This window comes from Phlebotomus papatasi, chromosome 2 (genome assembly GCF_024763615.1).
Source record: "Phlebotomus papatasi isolate M1 chromosome 2, Ppap_2.1, whole genome shotgun sequence".
Classification (NCBI taxonomy): Eukaryota; Metazoa; Arthropoda; class Insecta; order Diptera; family Psychodidae; genus Phlebotomus; species Phlebotomus papatasi.
Genome location: NC_077223.1, coordinates 38250820 through 38274962, shown reverse-complemented (window position 1 = coordinate 38274962; position 24143 = coordinate 38250820). Strand labels below are relative to the sequence as shown.

The 24143-nt window shown below is 33.0% G+C and overlaps 1 protein-coding gene across 1 annotated transcript in view; it reads right to left on the bottom strand.

Annotated features, from left to right (window-relative positions):
* Positions 1–24143, bottom strand: part of LOC129804087 (netrin receptor DCC-like) — a 197500-nt gene that overhangs the window by 58743 nt on the left and 114614 nt on the right. The window contains exon 4 of the mRNA XM_055851121.1: positions 21135–21285. Within this exon, the coding sequence (XP_055707096.1) occupies positions 21135–21285 (151 nt within the window). The remainder of the gene's footprint in view (positions 1–21134; positions 21286–24143) is intronic.

The following is a 24143-nucleotide window of genomic DNA, read 5'->3' as shown; positions in this document are numbered from 1 at the left end:
TTTAATTTAGGAAAAATTCGAGAAACAATATTTAAAATTTTGATTTTAAATTAGTAGTAGGGGAGACTGGGGCACATGTAACCATTTTCGATAGATGCGAATTTGAGGTGATTTTCCAAGGACACCGTGATTTTTTGGAAAATATTTCTTAGCTCATGTTTTACCCTTGGGTATAGGCAATTCGTCGAGGGTAATGCGGATGCTGGAAAACAATTGAGTTTTCCATAAAAATAAAATTTGTGTCCCTGTGCATTTTTCTCTTTTCACAAAATACCTGGGGTAGAAGTAACCACTTTCTGGGGAGGATGTAAACACCTTTTTTCCCACTCTTGAAATTAACTTTGCACCATTCTCGATTATTTTAATTACTTAAGAGATATATAAAGACTGTATATTTTTCAAAAAATCATGACACTTTTTACAAAGAATAATTAAAATAGCAAAAAAACTAAAAGCATGCATATCAAAGACATTTTTCAATGGATTTTCCCCATATTTTGACATCATGTGACTTTTTATTTAACACAGCGCCACCAATTTTTTTCGTAATCTATGAATTATAGATATTTCGCATGAAGGTCAATTTCCCGCTCTTTTACCTACTCATTTTGTGAAATTGAAATTGCCTGGTTACATCTACCCCAAATGCTGTTTTCTGACCAATTATTAATTCTTTTGAAATAATGAGAATCTCAATTTGTCTAGTAAATCCATAAATATAATCCTAAAAGATGTAGGAAAGAACTGGTATTGCTACATTTCGATTATTTTACACAGTTTTTAATTTCCAGGTGGAAATCCAAATGACCAAAATAATTGAAATATCAACATTTTCCGGAAAAATGATTTTTATTTTTAAAGTATTAGGATTTTATTGACCAATTCTTCTGTGGACATACATCCCCATGGTATCTATGAATGCTTATGGGTTTTATCCTCTGGAGTCTTAAAATTAATGAAAAAAATCACAGTGTTTACAACTACCCCAGATTACTACTGCCCCAGTTCCCCCTAATCTATTTAATTGGTTGGAGTTTTAGTCACTTTTTAGACGTTTTCGACTTTACGAACTGCTAAATTTTCCATCTTTTATCTAATGGGAACTTTCTTTCTCAACATATCTTCATGAATAAGATGATTAAGTCAGATCTAGCTAACTCTAAAAGCCAAACGATTAGAAATATCGACTTGGAACTTTTAGGAATTGTCCCTAAAAGTAGATCCAAAAACAATCAACTTCACCTTTATTTTCCCCCTAACCTTAACTACTTGGTATGTTAAAGAGGTTGAATCATTCCTAATAACAGGGTTTCAATGTCAATTGTTTTACGGATAAGGAGTGTATTTCTTAATTGAACAGGATCATGTTCGTGTTTGTTAAAAAGATGTCAAATTCCTCGAGAGCTTTAAACGGGTCGCAATAGGTTATAAATCGGTAATGATTCAGTTATGAGCCTGTAACTAATTTTATAAGATTCAATTGTATTTCTCCTGTAACTTTGGACCGTCTTTTGAGTGATTTATCTATTCAAATTTGCAAAATCCTTGAACTTTATTTAATATAGGTAAATTCTCTGAAAGTAATTCTACAGTACAGAATTGAAGTAACGAGTTAGAGCATTCCACAGCAGTAGTTAGGCTGGGATCCATTCCATCGTTTTTAATTAATAATTGAAAAGCATGAAATAAAATTTTAATAGTTCAAGTTCTGTATTATTATTGCAGGTGATTAAGAGAATAATAAAGAAACACTAAAATTTTCTATTAAAATCCTTATTTGAAAATTCCTTCTCAGTCAGGTTTAGCAGTTTTGCAATAAAAAATTGTCGCTATTATAAAATTAGCATATGGTGGTAGCATTACGTGTGGCCTGTCTTTACTTATGGCCTTATCGTAATTTTAATTAGAAAATAATTCCGAAAACCAGAATAAAATTGATGTGCATTTAAAACACATCAAATATTTTTAATTTTAAAGTTGTTCGAAATAATTTTGTGACATTGTAAAGCTTTTTGCGTGGATGCCATAAGTAAAGACATAAGCCACAAGTAATACCTCTACCCAACTGTGATAACATGACCAGTGATAAGTCCAGATAAGCTTATGATAGCCGAGATTCCTTACAGTCAAATACGGAATACAAACAATTCAGAATGAGCCCGAATACTGTGCTTCAAGAGCAAAGAAATGTTGTATTATTTTTAATCAATCTTAAAATTCACCGAAAATTTCGTTTTATATATCGTCGGTTGCAGCTACCGCTGTCGTATCTGCATTTGCTTTGTATCTGCATTCGGTGCAAGCTACAATACAGACGTCCCCTCTTGCGTGAAATGCTGACACAAAAGAAATGCAGATACGACAGAGGTAGCCGCAACCGACGATATATCGAAAGGTTTCAAAATCCTAAATATCAAGCAATTATATTGGTTTTTCACAATCTAACAAATCATTTCGACTTATCAGAATATAAGTCGATTTTTTGCAAAATTCGTTTTTTTTCGCTTTTCGGATACTCCTTGACACCCTCTACCTTCCCTGTGAATATTACACCGGATAGTTAATTATTCATAAAGTATTAAGGGTTTCAAATCTTAAAAATCCTCAACATGAAAAATCTCAGCTTGAAATCGCTCTACTGTAAAGTTGGCCATTCATGAGTTATTCGTTTTATATTCTGAGCTGTCGATTTGTATTGAGTAATCCAATTCTACTTTAAATTTTTTCCAAAAATTTTTACTCGTAAGAAATTAAAGCAGTTAAGCCATATGGCTAAGCCTTGAGTCTGAAGTCTGTATTAGCTTCTTTTAATAAGTCTGATAATGTTTTTTTTTTGTATAACTCAAATTTATGAGTTAAATCCATATACTTGCACATTTTTAAGGGAAGTGTACCAAATTTCGGCCATGCAAATAAATTGATTAAAATTATGTATATAATCTTGCTATGCCCATATTTTTATTAATTTTTCAATATTTTAGGAAGTGATTTAAAAAAAACAAAGATGATAAACTAGTTTTCAAGGTTCCACACAACCCTCCCGAATAGGAAGTAACAAAAAATATCAATATGAATTAAAATTATTGCATTTCAAACTTAGGATCTCGGTGCTTATAAGCAACTATGCCGAAATTTGGTACACTTACTCTATCTTTTTTTTTTTTTGATATTTTGGAAGCCAATAAGTTTCTTATTGTAGAGATAGAGAATCGATTATGACGTAAATGACATGGAAATTTTGGCCACCAGTTTTTGGGACAAGGAATAGTCCACGAATTTGACATATGTGTATAGGGGAAAGCGCTCTATCTTCGGACGACTCAAGCTTGGAATAGCTTATATTTTCAATGTGTTTTGTTATTGAATTTTACCCATTATAATTTTATATTTCAATAGTTAGTCCAATGACTCAAATTTCTTGATAAGATCCATGAGGCAAATTCATTAGGAACATTGAAAAAAAAATCATTTGTTCGAAGCTTGAGAAGTCCGAAGGTAGCGCGTTTTCCTTTAATTTGCTAAGGGTTATCGCACGAGTAGTATAAAATGTATAAGTTTTTTTTTTAAATTAACTGACTCATTTACTGACCAAACCGATTAGGGTAGAGACGTAGGATTCTCTGAATTTCTCTGTAATTCGATGTAAGGAATCCAAAAATGTATCCCTATAATTTACAGAAGGCAGGATACACTATCTCTAAAATTATGCTTTTGTACATGTGTAATAGTATATTTGAAAATATTCAATAGATGGAATTTAACACATTTCTTTAATTTATAGTGACTTGCTGTAGAAAATAAATTAAATTGACTTCATCTCTATCCTTCGTCAATATTTCAAAAGCAACAGACCGAGACTGGGCACAATATTCAATTTTCTTTTCAATATCGATAGACTGAACCCTTACTCTTGCTGGATCATCACTAAGGAAGCTCAATATCAATTTGCAATATATTCTGGTGAGAAGTTTCATTCGGTTGGATATTTCGAAGGAGCTGAATTCACCAAGTGACTTTTATGCAGTGCTAAGTGCAATATTTCCCATTTGAATTTACACTCCACAGCATAAAATATTGCCGAGGACTATGCCATCTGCATGAAATACCATATTTATTGATGGTGAGCTAAAGGGGTGTTAGGGGGATATTGATTTTATTTTTGATCAAATGCAAATATCAATGCATTTCGCTCATTGAATGCTAAATTTTGTCCGAAAATTGTGTTTAACAATCGGAATGAGTTGGTATTTCAAGGGGTTGGGGGGGGGGATGAAAACCATGTAACACTGACGAGCAATTATGTGATTTATTCTTGGGGATTTACACTATACACTAATTATGTTTAATCACTTTTAATTGCACGGTGTTTCATCAAGTCTGCACAACTGCACAATGAAATTATCCGCGATTGGTGTAAGGGGAGGGTAGTGCGTGCATTACCAGATGGCAATTTATATAACGTTCTCATTATGTTGGGTGTCGTACTAAAAGCACGCGTCTTGCCATTTCCCACGAGAACATATTTCTCAGGCCATCCAGTTCAAGTGGTTTGGTTGAAAACACGCCAACCCATTTGTCATCTTTGAGGAATTTCAATATTTCACATTGTCCATCTGGAGTATTGTTGGTCGTTCAAAGAGAAATTGCCCTGGGAAATTTGTTGGGCATGATTACGAAAATAAAAAATCATAGTCATCCTCAAATTGAGGAAGTTTTCTAGGGGAAAGAATTCGCACTGCTAAAATTTCGTCTTTTGAGATCTTGCAGAATCACGAGTGAACCAAAAATAAAAAAAAACGTAAAATACTAGGGTAAGTGTGCCAAATTTCGGCATAGTTGCATATAAGCACCGAAGTCCTAAGTTTGAAATGCAATAATTTTATTTCATATGGATATTTTTTGTTACTTCCTTTCCGGGAGGGTTGTGTGGAACCTTACAAACTAGTTTATCATCTTTGTTTTCACTAAATCATTTCCTAAAATATTTAAAAATTAGTAAAAATATGGGCATTGCTTTGGATAGTATTCCGGCCACTTTGAGTGAAATTCCAGCCACCTTTTTTCTGGCCACCTTTTGTAACGCAACGGATAGAAAATTTCAAAACGTCAAACAGAACGAGTTTAATATTTAGTTTAATATGTTTATATGACCCACAAGCCCTGAGATCTTCCGTGTAATTTGTCCTGAAGACCTGAAGAGTAGCATCTCAAATTTATGCGCAGATTTCCGTAACAATTTTCCCTTCCTGAACTCTTCCAGTGCCTTTTCCACATCATCATTTTCATAGAAGCGATGGCTTTTTTCTCTGGACATTGTAGAACTCAGAAATTGAAAAAAAAAAAACACAAAATGAATAAGGAATTTTGGAAAGCAAAAGCTGTTGCCGGAATAGGCAACACTACCTCATCGGAGAGACGCTCACAAAGTATATACGTTTTTACGGAACATATAGGATCTAGCTGGAATATTTTACGCGAAATTTAAAGATTGATTCACTATTAACATAAACAGAAACAATCTATAATGAAAACTAATCAATTTTCATGAAAAACACCGAAGCAAAACCTTTTCCACCTCACCACAAATCACAAGACTCACATTGAGTTTTTACAACGCAATTTAAATTCAAATTATACCTAAAATTTAATGGTCTTTTTGTTAATTCATCCTAAAATGAATAAATATTTAAAAGCAAAATGAATTCATTGACTATTCGAAGAGTACATACATAATTTTAATTCATTTATTTGCATGGCCGAAATTACGCTCAAAGTGGTCGAAGTTAGAAGCTGGCCGAAATTTGGCACACTTCCCCTAGGTTATTCCATAAAGATTTGCCGATTTTATAGAATTCCCAACTGTCACGTGATACGTAATAATATGGGAAAGTATATTAAAAAGTAAAAATAAGAAAAAAAATGTTAGAGTGTGCAAATTTTGCAGAATGCATGAACTCATAACAGAAATCATTCCGTCAATTATCTTTTCATACCTTTTTTGAGTTTATAACTATTTATTACAGATCAAAACCGGTTAATTTATTTACAGAAAGACGTCCAAAAATAGAGAATTTAAGTGCGTAGTTCCAAAAGTTTTGAGTACTAATATTGAAGTAGTGGGAGCAACCTTATACTATATTTCGTTCGCAAATAATTTAAGATTATTTATAAATTTGACATTGAAAAATTGGTAGAAAATGCAGAAGGAATGAATTTTGGTCACAGGTATATGAAATATTCACCTTTGTAATCATATCCAAAAATGAAAGAAATTGTTGAAGTCCTTTTCGATAAAACCACTAGAAAGTAAATTGCATAAAAATGCATAATTCTGTATACATAATCCCGTCATATGGATAATCCCTAAGTAAATAATCCAGGGATCCCATGTAGTTCTTGAGGTTAAAAAGTTCTTATTAGTTTTTAACGAAGAAAACTTCGAAACTTTTAGATCTTGGCAAATTTCCCAATTGTACATTGCAGTATAAAATAAAATTTCTTAAAACAATAAAATGCATATTTATCTGAAATTGCTAAATTGATATTATACGCTCCATTTTTCAGAACGCCAAATTATGCTAATTAAAACTTTCTACTTTGTTCCTAAAATTGGCAAGGGTTGAAATAAACTTATTATTGCAGTGAAAAATTGTTTTGGAAAGTCCCCAATGGGGTTCATAGGGCCAAGAATTGGTTACGATATTTCTCTGCAGAATGAGTGGATTTTGCATAAAATGAACAAAACACCAATGTGTTGTCCCTTTTGATGCCAAAATGTGCGAAAATTAGATTGGATACCATCCAAAATGTGCACAAATTGGTGCGAAATTCTGTGTGCCCTGGAAGAGCGATTGTGTCGTGTTGATAAATGCAGCTCACGTTTGATAAACGATATAAACTCTTATCGTTGGAGCATGGTGTGTTTCCAATTGCCAAAAAACCCGCCCTACCTTTGGCCATACCACCCAATGGGGTTTAGAGCTATACGATAAAATTTCGTTGGTGTCAATTTTTCATTTCTCCACTCGATGCCTTTCCATTCCCGATATGGTTTCTAGAGTTTCAACCCACAAAGAAAAAAAAAACTTGACAGAATTGAGACTGGGAGGGATTTTTTTACTACCAAAGGTACTATACATATATAGTGACTACAGGGCGGTGTATGTAGCAAATTGAGATGTCGTATTGGCGCCTATATCTTTCCAAAGTGCAAAAGATTCTGCTCAGTAGCTGAATTTAGCACAAAATAACTTAATTTTAATTAAGTTTTAAAATTGTTTTTTCAATTTTTATGGCTCTGGCACACCTTTTAGATCGGTCAAATTTCATAAAATCAAAATTCACATCCCATTCTTTCTTAAAAGTTTAGCATATGTCTATCTTACTCTTTCGCACTCTTCTTCTTTCTTTAAACATCACACCAAATTAAATTTGGTTCAGTCCAATTTTGAGACCGAAAGAGTGGAATAGACTTATGCAAGTCTTTTGAGAAAGAAAGAGAAATGAATTTTGATTTCATGGAATTTGACCGATCTAAAAGGTGTGCCGGAGCTATTATGCAAAAAATTAAAACTAAATTTAAATGATTCATAAAAAATAATAAACGTGTTGCATAAGATTCATGTTCTTATGTATTGATTTTTAAGGCGATACAGGGTAGAAAATTGGACTTCAGGAAGCCTTTTTCGCTTAAAATTGTCTGTTGAACTTAGAAAAAAGTAATCATAATAAATATTTCATGTAAATTTACTTTCAAGCTTACAAGCTTTCACATTTGCTTAATTTTACAGGAAAATTGATAATTTGTTTGTTTCCTCCGAACAAATTTGATCGAAATAGGGGATGATCTCGTAATGCAATTAGTAAGAGCGTTCGGTGCTTGAGTGGTGAAACTCCTCAAATTCAACTGTTATGTGCTGGACGCGCTGGACACATTTACGACTTAAGCTGAGAGATGGCTTAACGTAATTATCATCAAAATAAATGATTAGATTAAATACTCATCAGTTTCCCACTAACTAAACCGTTTCTCGGCATAAGACGAGAGGTATCTTAGTCAGAAATTGGTGGAAATGATTGGATCCGGTGATGGCCAGTGGGTTTGAAGTCACCTCACAAAAAAAAAACACTTCTTCAATCTTGCCCAGAGCTTTCAGCCAGCAATATGGACCTTCTTCAGTGAGCGACTAACCTATGTTTCTTGTACTTTATAAGGATCGTTATATCGTGTGGGTTTGGAAAAAAATATCATCACTTTTGTAGAAAACCCAACTAAACCGGATGATTATTAATTAAATCGCGACCGAGTCACCAACGTGTATTCTAGAACTCGCGGGAGAATTATAGTAACCCATTGGAGGGCTAACCCCAGCGCAACCCCAAACGCACTCTTTGACGATCGGCGAGAGACTGAAAGGAATAGACATGCGCATAGCCCTCCTCAAGACGTTACACCTAAAGTAACGACTTCTATCCCAGCGAGCATAGATACGAAGGTGACTATAATACTACTCTATAGGGGACTATTTTTAAATTGAAATAGAGCCGTTGAGCGCTGTTCTACACTTTTAAGTTATCAATTGGGAAGGTTTTTTGGTAAATTATTTTCACTTATTTTCAACTTATTTTAGCAAATTTTTTTGAAGCATGGGTATCCATATTCAGGACCGAAAGCTCTGGGCAAGACTGAAGAAGTGTTTTCTTTTTGTAAGATGACTTCATACCCACTGGCCATCACTGGAGAGTCTCCTTTCTGATGGACAAGTAATCTAAACATTATTTTGCTTATAATTAAGTTAAGCCATCTTTTGGGTTAAGTCGCAAGTGTGTCCAGGTCCAACAACTTGCAGTTGTAAATTCGAGTTCCGTCCAATGAAAAAGATTGGAACATCTGTAGCCGAATTTTACAATATCAAATATGAAAATGAGATTTTCAATTGTGAGAATCCTATTCTCAAACTCACACTACTCACATTGATTTGAGAACGTTTTGTTCGAAAAATCGCATGCAACTACACAATAAGATGCTCACTCTTATTGCAATATTCATAAAAAATAATAAATAGTATAATTTTAGATGTTTTTGAACATGTTTGGTTTTAGTAAATGTGAAAGATGAAAATGTTGAGTTTACACAATTATCAAACTCAAACTTTTTTATCCAAACTCACACAATTTTACTCACATTGAGTTGAAACTCAACTCACATTGGAGATGCTCAGAGCAAGAGTGGTCTCTATTGAATGTATTTCCGTATTAAAATAGTCCACTTTTGCTCTGAGCATCTTATTGTGCAGTTGCATGCGATTTTTCGAACAAAACGTTCTCAAATCAATGTGAGTAGTGTGAGTTTGAAAATAAGATTCTCACATTTGAAAATTTCATTCTCATATTTGATATTGTAAAATTCGGCTACTGAAGGGTGTTTTTCCAATTACTTGTAAACTGAATGGCCGTATACATCAATATGTAAATAAATTATTAAGTATATTGAAATATTTCATATATTATATTTAAAGCGAAAAGTTTCAAGTGTAAAGAGCAGATAAATGAGAGCGTATCTGACAACCCCTTACAATGTTAATATTATTATCGGCAAAATGCTACCTCGTTCTGTCCGGTTTTAAACCGAAAACGAACCTAAATTAGTTTTAATTTAACATTTAAATGTACATATTTACACTGAGAAAAAACGGAGTGCGATTTATTTTTTTCCTCATAACTTTAACACTTTTTAGGTATAAAAATAAGGTAAAGTACCCTTACTCGACCGGGTTCCTCTATTCGACCGGTGGGTCAATTTTTGAATATTTGATGGTGAATTTCATCAATTTCTATGAATTTGTCACTGATTCGTATTATTTAAATAATAATTGACCTATTAACGTTAGATCATACACAAAATATTATAGCAAATATAATTAAATTGAATAAATAAATCTACCGGTCGAATAGAGGAACCGGTCGAATAAAGGGTACTTTACCTTATATCAACATTTTTAAACGCTAGTTTTACACCTTTTTAAGTGTAAAATTAACATGAAAAAGGATAACTTTAACCCCTAATACACCTAAAACGCATAATATTTACACCGATTTCGGATCAATAATATAAGGTAAAATTAAAATTTCCGGAATGTTATTTTAACTTTTTCGGATTTCTCTCACTCAGTCAGTGTATTCAAATTCTTAGAGAAATCCGAAAAAGTTAAAATAACATTTCGGAAATGTTTATTTTACCCTGCAGTATTGTTTCGAAATCGGTGTAAATATTATGCTCTTTAGGTGTATTAGGGGTTAAAGTTACACTTCTTCATGTTAATTTTACCCTTAAAGAGGTGTAATATTAACATTAATAATGTTGATGTACTTTTACACCTAAAAAATGTTAAAGTTATGAGGAAAAAAAGTTAATCGCACCCCCGTTTTTTCCTGAGTGAAAATATTTTAGGAATAATTTTTGAGTGATTGAAAAATCGTTTCAGATTGACTATAAAGCTTTATATAATTCAAAAACGATACCTAAAAAAATTAAAATAGTAGGTGAGATTATTAAGAATCTCACCTAATATTCAAACTCGTAACCGTAAGGTTTTTTTTACGACTTAGAGCACTAGAGAATTTTATCAATTAATGTAAGGTATGTAAAACTACTTCAGGGGTTTATGTAGTACCAATAGTAGTAGGAATACCTCATTTAAATTATACTAAAGAAATCACGAATAATTTACAAATCTGCAAAATATTTTGATCCTGATTAATAAGAAAATAGCCTTTAATGATTCATAAAGACCATATAATTTCTTTTTTTTTTATTTCTAAGCCGAAATTGTGTAATTTTTGATTTGGAAAATTTTAATCATATCTACAATTGCCTTCTTTAGTCTGTGAAAGGATGACAATACTCTTAATACACGCATTTGGTATTCAAATGTGTATGTCAGAAGCGTGACATAATACTATTTTCAACCACGAAGTCTCAGAATGTGGAGCGACCAGCACTTCGTGACACCCTCAGCCCCATGGGAAGATGAGTCAGGAGCCCCATTGGGCAGAATGAATGGTATCATGTCTTGTCAGAGCAGTTTGATTGATGAGCAGACCGTTTTTCAACGGATAAACTGACGCGAGCTATTTTCTCGCCCTTCCGAAACCATATCAACGATAAAATCGGCGAAAAAGCGATCATGCCTCACTTCCTGCCCATCCTCAAAATCCAAATATTTTTTTGTGCTAAAAGATAGGGCTAAATTCACCCTTTCAAACCTTAGTCGATTTTCTGGACTTTTTCCCATAAGGTTATCGCACCCAATAAATTGTCAATCGAGTGAGAAAATAATTAATTTATATAGATGTATAATTCATGAATGAGCACAATTCAATTTGATTCGATAGTCCTGGGCAGTAGCCAAAAAGTGTACGAACTTTTATTCAGCAATTCATATTTTTCCAATTTCAGTAAAGCAGATTGCTTTTCTGGGGATTTTTTTCCAGAATGATACATTGTTACTTTGTAAAAATCAATTTATCACACCGAAATGTTCACAAACAGCATATTTATGCTGGATTAGAGAATTCCCTGTAGCAGAAAAAGTAATTTAGTTAGCGCGATATTGTACTTTTGTGGAGGTATAAAATGCAAAATTTTGAATAAAATATACCTAAGTAACAAAGTCAAATTTTGAAAATATTATGAATAGAATTAAATTAAATTTTCAAAATCGAGAAGTTGGTGTTACATTTCTAGTTGCGATGAATAAAAGTTATTTGATCAGTGATAAGTTCACTACCATCTATATACTACATGACTAATAATTGTTCTTTAAACAGGATATTAGGGTGAGTGTGCCATATTTCGGCATAGTTGCATATAAGCACCGAAGTCCTAAGTTTGTAATGCAATATTTTTATTTCATATGGATATTTTTTGTTACTTCCTTTCCGGGAAGATTGTGTGGAACCTTAAAAACTAGTTTATCATCTTTGTTTTATTTAAATCACTTCCTAAAATATTGAAAAATTAATAAAAATATGGGCATTGCTTTGGGTAGTATTCCGGCCACTTTGAGTGAAATACCGGCCACCTTTTTTCTGACCACCTTTTGTGACGTAACGGATAGAAAATTTCAAAACGTCAAACGGAACGAGTTTAATATTTAATTTAATACGTTTATATGACCCACAAGCCCTGAGATCTTCCGTGTAATTTGTCCTGAAGACCTGAAGAGTAGCATCTCAAATTTACGCGCAGATTCCCGTAGCAATTTGCCCTTCCTGAACTCTTCCAAGTCCTTTTCCACATCATCATTTTCATAGAAACGATGGTTTTTTTCTCTGGACATTTTAGAACTCAGAAATTGAAAAAAAAAACAAAATGAATAAGAAATTTTGGAAAGCAAAAGATGTTGCCGGAATAGGCAACACTACCTCACAAGTGAGACGCTGACAAAGTATATACTTTTTTACGCGAAATACAGGATCCAGCTGGGAAATTTCACCCGAAATTTAAAGATTGATTCACTATTAACATAAACAGAAACAATCTTTAATGAAAACTAATCAATTTTCATGAAAAACACCAAAGGAAAACCTTTTGTACTTCACCACAAATCGTAAGACTGCTAGAAACACAATCGATCTGTCACATTTTTTGTAAGACTTTTTCCACGCTGAGTTTTTACAACGCAATTTAAATTTAAATTATACCTAAAATTTAATGGTCTTTGTGTTAATACATCCTAAAATGAATAAATATTTAAAAGCAAAATGAATTCATTGACTATTCGGAGATAACATACATAATTTTAATTAATTTATTTCCATGGCCGAAATTACACTCAAAGTGGCCGAAATTAGAAGCTGGGCGAAATTTGGCACATTTCCCCTAATTAAAAATAATTCATACAAATAGTTTGCAACTATTTGCACTTTTACGGGATTCACAGACCTTTCAGATCAACAAAACGTTTGTTCGAATTGGTCAGGAATCAAACTTCACAGAAATTTAAATCTTATTGATTTTTAAAAAGCAAAGGGACGGTAAAGATGTTCTCTTCAATCATTTCTAAAACATATCCGAAAATGAAAATTAAAATCTTATGCACAGTTTTCAAATATTGAAAATATTTGTAATTTCCGGTAAATTTTTTTAACATTATCATCTTGTCTGGTAACGGTCGGATGCACAAATATCCCGAATATCATATGTTTTTTTTTTCTGAAAATGTCGGTCAAATAAGGGTGTCAGAGCAACAATTTGCATGAGATGGTCAATATTGCAACTAATGGTTTAAACAAGAAAAAAGTACAATCTTAAAAAGCTTTTCAAACAAAGTAAGTTAGTAAATCATTTATTATGTGAAAATTAATTAAATTCTCTTTCAATTAACATTGAAAATTGTGGAAAACCCAGCTGGTTTATTGTAATGTCAAAGAGCAATGTATCTTTAGGAATATTTCTCGTCACGAAAAAAGTCAATATAGGATATGCAGCACGCACTACACGGAAACAGATTAATTTCATCCCCTTCTTTTGAGGTCGCTGCCTGAGGTTAAACCAATGGAGAAACCTAAGGGCAGTTGGGGGCTCATTTGGCAATGCGAGAGTCATCTATTTGAATTCATTAAACGCCACATTTATGCATGAGTGTACCCCGTTTGACCATTATTCAACCCTCGCAATACTAGAGTCGGGATACCACTTGAAATGAATCTGAGGGAATGGGTACGGTAAAATAGTGCAGAAGTGCATTTTATTATGCAACCAGCATGTTGGTGGAACAACAATTGATATTTAATAAGTGGAATTTCAGTGACAGAAGAACCGGGGTAATTGTATTTGTGTCGATGTTGGTTCAAAATGTCACACACAATTACGAAACGATGGGGGCACGTAAAATGGGAAATGGAACAATTACTAACAGGACAACGATATTTTCTGTTTATTTAATGCTCGATTCTGTGGATTTTGGTTCTTGACCGCGTTTGTTGATTGCTAATCTAATATTAAAAATTACAAAAAAAAACCCAGTGATAAGCCCAGACAGGCCTATGGTAGCTGAAATTTTTTACAGGTGACCTGGGGTGCTCGGAACTCGAAATACTTGAAAACTCGTTTGTGAGTTAAATTGTTTTGTAGAGCTTTCTTTCTAAATCGATTTGTTTCAATTTGGAATTCATGGAGAAATCTTGAAATCTCCAAATTATCTTCATCGGTTCCAATCGGTAATAAATCAGTAAAGTACCCGTTGCAGACTTATCTTCCTCAAATATATTTGCAGGGTAAGATGGGGTAATTTGGAATCATGTCTAATTTAGAATTTTGGGATTTCCTAACAGTTTTAAATGGCAAAGGAAAAAGCCACCGAAGAATTACTCTCGAATGTGAAGTCTTGTACTTCATCGTGGTTGTCTTTTTTTGCCATCTAAAATAGTGAGAAAATCTCAAAGTTCCAAAATAGACCTGATTCCAAATAACCCTATCTTACCCTATGTTTTGTTTGTACGTTAGACGTTGCAAACGCCAAAATAATTTAAAAGCCGTAGGGTGAGTGTACTAAATTCCGGCCAGCTTTCAATTTCGGCCACCGTTTTTGTTCCTCGAATTTCCATCAATTTTTAGTTTTTACATACCCTAGAGATTATACAATGCAAAAGAATAACAAAAAATGTAGCTTCGACAAATGAGATGACGTGAAAAAATGCATTGGAAGAATTCCTGAAGGACAAGGAACTATGAGAATGAAGGTGGCCGAAATAGGGCACCAAAGCTATGTCTACATTTTTGTTCATTTTAAAATGTATTAAGAATGATTTTAAAGTAAATAAAGACGGTAAACTCTTTTCAAGGTTCCAAGCAATACTCTTTTAGAAGAAAGAATTAAAAAAATCAATTTCTATTAAAGATATTACATTTCAAACTTGAGACTTTGGCGCTTGCATGCAACTATGCCGAAATTTGGCACACTTACCCTACGTCCTAATCATTTTTTTGATTTGAATATAGTTTTATAATAAATAATTTATGAATTAATTTAGTCGATAGTACATCAGTATACAACTAAAATCATACTTAAGAGTAATTCATGAAAATCTCTGTTTTGTGAACTCAAGCATTCTGCCAAGTTGCTACGCTTTGTCATATCTTGTCGTTCGAAATTCAGTTGTATTATTTGTATGACATTTTTTGTTATTTATGAGCTGATCTATCAACTGATATTAGATCTTTTGAAAATTTATCAACATAAAAAATGGTGTAGGGGAAAGTGGGGCACCTTTGAAATTGGAATTTTTCATCTAGTTTTAAATAAAATTGAGCTTCATCGTGATATGATTTAGCTGCACAAACAAATTAAGAAGATAAATTACATCATGATATGGCTCAGTTCCACTTAAACATAGGAGAAAATTCCCAATTTAAAGGGTGCCCCACTTCCCCCAATTGATAAAGAATTTTGGAAAATGGTCACACTCATGAACTTTATTCTATATCATATGAGTTTGGTCATTAAACAATTTTATTCTTCGAAGAAAGTGAGCGAAGTGCTACTAATTTTAGGGGTACTGCATTAAACATATCGATAAGGAATGAGCTTTTATAAACTTTCTTAAATAATCGAAATTTTGAGGAACCCTAATAAGAAGAAAAACATAGAAAATATGAAATCCAGAAATCAAGCGAATTCAAATATTAGGGGAGACTGGGGCAAAAAGTCACAAAACGGATATTTTATTTTTTTACAAGCTACCCGAGCACCTCCAAAATTTCTAATTAGCACAGTTTTATAGAAATTTTACCGCTCTACAACTCTGTGAAAGTCATTTTCTTCTATTTTGTAAGGAAATATATTTATCGAGTCGTTTTCTAAAAGGTAATTTTGTGATCATTCTCAAAAATGCTGGGGCAAATAGTATCAGGCATAAGATACTATCACATTTTGATTCGCTTTATTTCAGGATTCCGTAAATTTAAGTAAAATATCTAGATTACATATTTTCATAGGAAATTTATTCTTCTACACCTTTGTAAAACACCGTTTTCTCTATCTGAGTGAAAAAAGCGCATTTTAAGCTATTTTACAAGAAAAAAAAACACACACACAAAAGACTGCAAATCGGGACATCAGAAACGTTTCGGTTTTTGTTATTTTGTGCTCCATAGCTTTTGTTACTTTTTACCCCAAGTAGTCGTTTTTTATAAAAGGATTTCTGGAGAAAAGAATCTTTGTAAAATTCTAAAATAGATAGTGGATTCGTATTCAAAGAATATCCAGATAATTTGGGAAATATTCACCAGTGCATCAAATTTAAAATAAGTAGCTAGTAATTGATATCTTCTGCACGGAAAATATTTCAAAAATAGGGCTAAAAATTTTGATATTTTTTTTTCTAAATTCCTTGTTCAAACTCCAACAAATTTACGACATTGAAGAAGACCTATGTAGGCTGTCTATTGAAAAGATTTTAAGCCGCTATCTTATTTATCTTGGAAAATATTGAATTTTAAAATTTTCGATTTGTGACTTTTTGCCCCAGTCTCCCCTACTCCTCATAAAATTGTTAGAAAATCACATTTTCCTTCGGGTTAGCGGAAAGTGATCTTTGGAAAATTTGCAGAGGGAAATGAAATATCCTTTATGTTGTATTTAGCCCAACCCCCTGGGAAGTTGCCTGAAATTTGAAGTCACTTTCTCATATTTCGATTTAAATTTATATGGGAATTTTTTTGCACTCGCAACCGTTATGCTAAATATTTAAAAAGTAAGAAGTTTTTCCGTATTATAAGATAGCTTTACGTATGGAGGGATAAATATACTAAATTTTTGTTTAACTAAATTTTTTTCTCGGAGCACTGTGAGCTGAGTCCGAGATCAATTTAGGAATTGGCTTCAAATTGCTCCATATAAAAAGGCCAACTTGCCAGGCGCTTGATTTAGCCCTATGTTCCCTAACCTTTGCTCAAATATATATTAAATCTTTCCAGTCGATTTTATTTCATCCAAAATTGTTGATAAACGGATTTGCAGCAAATATTTCATATTGTGTTTAGTTTGGAAGGTGTTAATATTTTTTTATTTAATTCTCAAAGGATTATTTATTTGGACGCGAGCGTAGTTGTGAAAAGAAAGCATCGACCAAAAGGGCGAGCGTTTTAATGCGAAGAAGTGAATTACACGGTATGAAGTGCTGAAAGTGCAATTAATCGATTTTCGAATCATCACCTCGCTCCATTGAAGGTGTAATCAGACACAGTGAACTTGAATTACAATCATCTAAACCCCAACCCTCTCCAGAGGGACATGGTTTGATGGTTAGAAAGCCACTGGCGAGGGCTGCAATTACGAGGCGGAGGCGAAAACTTCCGCTTTCATTGCAACTTTTACCCCTGGATTCGAATGAACCATACAATCTTGACTCTTTGCTTTTTTTTTGCACTCATCGAGGGATCAGGGAAGCTTCAGACTATTCAGTAGCACCAACAATAGACAGTAGGACTATCTGAGGATGCCGTCATAAATTGCAGTCGAGCACTGAATTGGACTCGAAGTCACAATGATTGTCTCAATTAAGTGAAATGCAGGCTTCATGTCTTTTACATCGTGCTTCAGTCTCTGTCGATTGCATTTATTCGTAAAGCATGGGAAAAACGACAGAATGTGCCAAAAAAAAAAGATGAATTTCGGAGGAGGTTGAGTGAAAAGTTTCTCGATATAGGCAATTTTCAGGGCGGTAAACCCACACGAAACACAGAGGGTGTTCCTCATGATACACTGTTCTAATACACCATATGGGACGTTTTCACACGATTTTAATCAAATTTACAAAGAAAATTTAGGAAATAATAAGATTTATTTTCCCAATGCGTTCCTATCTATTTGAATTTAACATTGATAAACAATTTAATTAAACTCTGCAATAAAATTAATCATTTTGTCTGTACTTTATAGATAAAATTGTATTAAAGTTTTTTTTTAACCCTTTAAGGACGGGAAGGTTAAAAATCGAGGGTCAGAAAAAAAAATTTTTTTCTAACTTTTTAGAGCAAAATAAAGCTTTAGAAGGCCGTAGGAAAAATTTTATTTTTGGGTCACGGTGACCCAATCGTCCTTAAAGGGTTAAAGATTTCTAATCTTAAATCCGTTTATCTTGATCACAGCTAGATTTTCTTTTAAAATAATATTTTTAAGTTTTATTGTTTATAAAATAGGAAAAATGTATAACTGATGTTCTAGTTATACATTTTAATTATCTAGAATCTAGAGATAAAAGACATTTTAAGAACTCCTCTTACAACTCCAAGGACCTTCAGCGAAATTAAAGGATACGTTCTTTTACTTTCATTAAAAAGAAGTTTTGAAAAAGTGCATTTTAAAAATCAACAAATGTGTGAAAAGTTGAATTATTTATAAAAATCAACGGCTTAGCCAAACTTCAACTCATCAAGGCTAATCTTTTTTTTTAAATTCTTCTTTGATTAAATGTCTATTATAAGTGAATTGGTTCACTACGACGGAAATTCTAATAACATTATTTAGCAATTCATTACCGGTTGATGCATATCCGAATGGTGTTGTGTCAAATCGTATGCACTCGTTTTTAAATAGGATTATCCTATAAACCGGGTACTCAATGGGTCAAGTCGTAGAGCACTCGCTCTATGAAGGAAGTGTAACGAATTAGAATTCCCTTTAGGTCACCAGGAATTTTTCTGGCGTTAAAGGTTTTCGGATTCGGATTGCATCCAGTGAGCTCTACTGCACTTGATCCCACGGGCATAGGACTAATGACCTCATCCCGTACAAGAAAAAATAATAATGCATGTCTAGAAATTCCTTTGCGGTAAGGCCTAGTTCCTTCATGGAATGTTGTGCTAGCATTATTATTATTACTATTATTATCCTGTAAATCTCATTATCTAAGTTTCAACAAAGCCTGGGGTGAAAATGATAACTTTTCGATACTAGTATCGATAAATCTGTATCTGTTAGATTAAGAGAATGGCGACTACGCAGTACACGGTGTTATAATTTGTCTTAGCATGAATAGTGAGAAAATCTCTATTTATTGAAAGTAAAATACGTCCTTAAATTACGCATAAAGAAAAATTTCACATCCTGGCCAACTGCCCCGGACTCCCCTATTACACATTGAGCTTTTGAAGAGGAATGTTTTTGTATGTCAAAAAATTGACTAGTAACGTTGAGGTAAAGATCAGTAGGACATTTTTATTTAGAAAGAACACTTTCGAATCAATATAAAACCGTATTGTCATTATCGTATTTGTATTAGCTACAAAAAGTGCATCTATCTTTTAAATTTTTCGGAATCGACAGTTGATACTATTGAAAAGAAGTTATCATGTCACACCTGAAAAAATCTAATATATGGACAAGATATAGTAGATAAAATTTCCTACTGGATCTAAAAATTCTAGGGTAAAAGGAACACCTATAGGGAGAGATGGGGCTTCATTAATATACGATTTTTCGCATATTTCTGTAGGAAGCTGAGCCTTGTCTTTAATTTAGATACACAATTGTTTTGTTTATGTAAATTCCATTACTTTAAAGTCTCTTTTTTTAATATGCGAAAAAACGTACATCAATGTGGCTTAACAGCTTAAAGTAGCCCTACCTCGCCCTAGGTACTTTAAGAAAATTTTAAAATTTTTTATCATGACCTATTAGCACTCTTTAAGAAATATTTGGGATATGAAATTAGAATAGCTGTCTTTATAGGAGAGAGTAGATTTAAGAAAAGAAGTTATATTACTTGCATTTTATTAGATACATTAAATAAATTTTAATAATTTCAGAAAATTACCAACAAGTGTTCCCTGCCGAAAGAGACGTTATTTTGACCTATTTTTTGCATTTATATGAAATTACAGCACTTTCAGTAAGAGTTGCATATATTTCTTAAATTCTGAATCCCATCATTTGAAGTCTTTTAACTCTTTATGAAGCTATAAAATTGTTCAAAAACCATTTAAAGGAAAGTGACATACTGCAGAGGGGCTCAGACACTTCAACTAGTATTCAAACTCAAAATTTTATTAAAAGACGTTTTAAGATGAATATCAAAATTCCTTTGAAAGTTTTGATTTAATATGACAATAATTTTATCACTTGGGTGATTCAGTGTAAGTAGAGATTATGTGTAGTTTATACCATAGTTTAGAAACGTAAGCTATTTAGGGTTTTACTGGACCATTTGCATATTTGACTTATATTTCTGTTGAGTAAAATCTGAAGTTTTAAATTAAAGACTAGAATTGCAAGACAAAATATTTATGATTCAGTATTTTAGTATTTCAAGTTAAGTTCTCATTATACTATGATAAGGGTTTTTGATTTTTCGACTTTCGCGATGATTTATTTTCTTTATTTATTCGATCTTCGCGACTTAATTTTCGGATTTATACGGTTCCGTTATGCAAATTTTTAGTTTGCTTGAATCTTAAGAAACTTTTCTTGGGAGTTTGACAAGGGTTTCTTAATATGAATCACCCCTTGTTAAAAGTAATTTCGCCAATTTTATCAAAAAAAGAAAAACTATAAAATCAAGTGAAGAATTTATGAGAAAATAAAAATTTATGTGAATAAACTTTGTTCCAGTATTAATTCTCAGATTTGTTAAAGAACCAATAAAATGAACACCTTTCTTTCTCAATCACGTCTCAAATTGATTACTTGGAGTGACTCTTTCATGGCACGATAAAATCATCAAGTCACCTGAACCAAATGGTCTTAATTAAAACATTTGAGGCAGTTGATTCATTCTTCCGCATCAATTCAGAGAGTCATTCAAAGAGTGGGTGTTTTTCGAAGAAACTACAACACAAAAGCCATTTGAGAAAAATCACAGGAAGAATCAATTGAACGGCGAGACGTTAAATTAGCATAAAATTCAAATATCTCTTGGTATTAAATGTGCTTTAAGTTTCACAATGTATACAAAAAAAAACTCAGCTCTATCCCTTTATGTTCAACGTGAAGTGGATCGATTGAATATTGAAGTGAATTATTCATCAAAAAGCACTCACATCAATTAATTTAAATGCTACTCGATGACAATTTAATGAAATGTGAGGGAATCCAACGCCATCCGATTGAGCGTGACTGATTGGTGCTTACCTTTTGCCACTGATCTCTAGCAATTTGCCGTCTTTGTACCACAGCACTGATGGCTCGGGGATACCTCTAGGTGGGGTGCAGTTGAGGACCACAGGACCACCAGCCAAGGCCACTGTATTCTTCGGGATGGCCCGAAATTCATCTCTGAGCACTGCAAAAGGAAGAATTTTGGGAAAATGGTATTAGAATTGAGGCTCCACATGAATGCATTGGTGCAATAATGCCTAAAGTGGGTTATCTGTTTAGCCACACTGAGGGAGCCATCCGAGCGTATGATCTAGTTATAGAGTTGTAGGCCAGCTAGATAAGATTTCACTGATAATGGACAAAGCAAATAATGTTGTATGACTTAACAATAGGGTTTCGTATTAGGAGCAACCTTTGAAAACTCTCGATTCAACGGAATTTGTAGAAAAAAAAAACGTTTTTAATACCTATTAATATTATTCATCCATAGATTATCTCAACTCTATGTTCAAATGAAGTATGAATTATCCTATCTGAATGGTTATCATCCCCATTTTGGCTCAGCTCAGCATTTTGGGGTTGAATGGCAAAATTCCCATGTGGTGTTTTTGTCCAGACGATGCATCAACAATCCCTCAAACCAAGGGCCATCCAAATTGGGTGGTTAGATTCACAATCAATTTTAAATTCCCACACACACACACACACCCATAGGCACACATCCATACATATCCAATGTCCAGGATATTGCGCGCTGAAGCTTGACAGACTTTCGATTGAGGCCGAAATGAATTGGATAGCCGAAAACTGGGAATTTAGTGCACACTCAACTTGACAGGGTTTCATTTTCGATGCCACACGTTTTAATGGACGTTATTGAAATTTGTATTTCAATGGGAAACCCTTAACAATTCAATGTGATATCAGTCTACAGCAGTAGAAATGGACATTTTGCTTTTTTTTCCTTCTCAAGCTAAATTAAATTTGACTTCAGTATATTGTTTATGATTTTCTAACAGAACTAAAGCTCTCACTGATTTATAAAAAAATCCAATTATTTCAACGCATTTCATGCTTTTCTCCAGAAAATAGAATTACTATTTTGAAATAAATTGCATTTTCAGACAAAAATGGGGGCAAAACGTAATTTGCGAAATGTATAATTTTGTGATTTAGGTGCTACACCTTAAAAGTATTTTCACATCCTTTACTGTCTACCAGTTCACAAACGATTTACAAATTTCTTAAAAGATCGTCAAAAAAAGATTGGAAGAGATACAATTGAATTTCGAGTAAAAATTAGATATTGATTCATAACTAGTTTATACCATTTATTATCGATTTGTAATAAATTGAAATCGGTCCAGACTTCTCAGAAATTCCAAGACCTTTCCAATGTGCCCAAAAGTTACCCCATTCAAGTGAGAAATACGCTGTGTAGGGTCTTTTTAACCTTTGACCTTGAAAAATTGTTTTTAAGAATCATTCAATCGTATTTTCATAATACGGGACGAAATATCTAAACACTGACAACTTTTAAAACATATATGTATGTATATAAAAAGGAAAAAATCACACAATGTGTTTTCGATCAATCTCAAAAAGAGCACCGCACTTTGATGACCATGTCACGTATATAAGATTAATATTAAGATTAATACTTTCTGAACTGCGAGAATGCCAACAAAGGATAGCAAGTGTGTTTCGCTCGAAAACTGACTGATTTACAGTTGGCACGCATGGAAAATTGCTCGAATTGCCTGTAATACGATTCAGAAAGCAATTAATACGAACAGTAATATCTTACTCATCGTATTACTCCACTAGAGTGTACTCTTTCTAACACACGCAATATTCCATTTGAAATTTTGCAGACTATATACCTCTCTATCCGGCTTTTCTTAATATTAATATTAATCTTTTATGTGACACCACGGTGAATATTACAACAGTTTCGGTGAGTCCTTTAGTCGACTTAAAAGGGAAGGCGGTCCCCTGAAAGTCCCAGGCAGCTATCTTTAACCGTTTGTCTTCTAGAATATTTAGCAACCGGAAGCATTAGACAGATAGAAAGATGAACATTAGTCTGTAACATGAAGGTAGAGAAAAACAGGGGAGGAATGATAACTTTTCGACACTATCGAATCGATAGTATCGATAAATCTATATCTGTTAGCTTAAGTGAATGTCGACTTTTTACGCATTGCTGGGCCATTCATTGTGACATTCTTTTGTGATTGTTTATAAATATCTGTATTAGTTACAGAAAGTCTTGCTATCGTGAAAATTTTTCAGAATCGACAGTCGATAGTATCGAAAATAAGTTATCATGTCACCCCAGCTAATACTCAATACTGAAACAATACGGAATAACAGCTAATACTGAATAAATGCTTTCCAATTCGCATTTAGGGTAAGCGTGCCAAATTCCGGCCGGCTTGCAATTCCGGCCACTTTTTTGTTCCTCGAATTTCGATTAATTTTAGTTTTTGCGTACTCCAGAGATCATGCAATGCAAAAACGTAACAAAAATGTCGTTTCGACACACGAGATAATGTGAAAAAGACACTGGAAAAATTCCGGGAAGGCAAGAAACTTTAAGAATGAAGGTGGCTGAAATAGGCCACCAAAGCAGTGTCAACATTTTTATTTATTTTAAAGTGGAATAAGAATGATTTGAGGGAAAATGAACATGATAAACTGCGTATAAACTCCCAAGCAACACTCCTTAAAAAGAAGAAATAAAAAAATCAATTTGTATTAAGAATATTACATATCAAATTTGAGACTTTGGCGCTTGCACGCAATTATGCCGAAATTTGGCACAGTTACCCTAATTAATAATTTATATATCACGCTATGAAAGTTTTATATTCATTTTTAACAATTATGAATTTATAATTCTTTTGTTATTTTACAGTTTTTGTAGTTGGTTATTTATATAGTTTAAAACTTAAATAACTGGAAATAATAAATAACTGAATAAAAAAGCATAGATAAAACTTTAGTGCTTAATAACATTTATAATTCAAATAACTACTG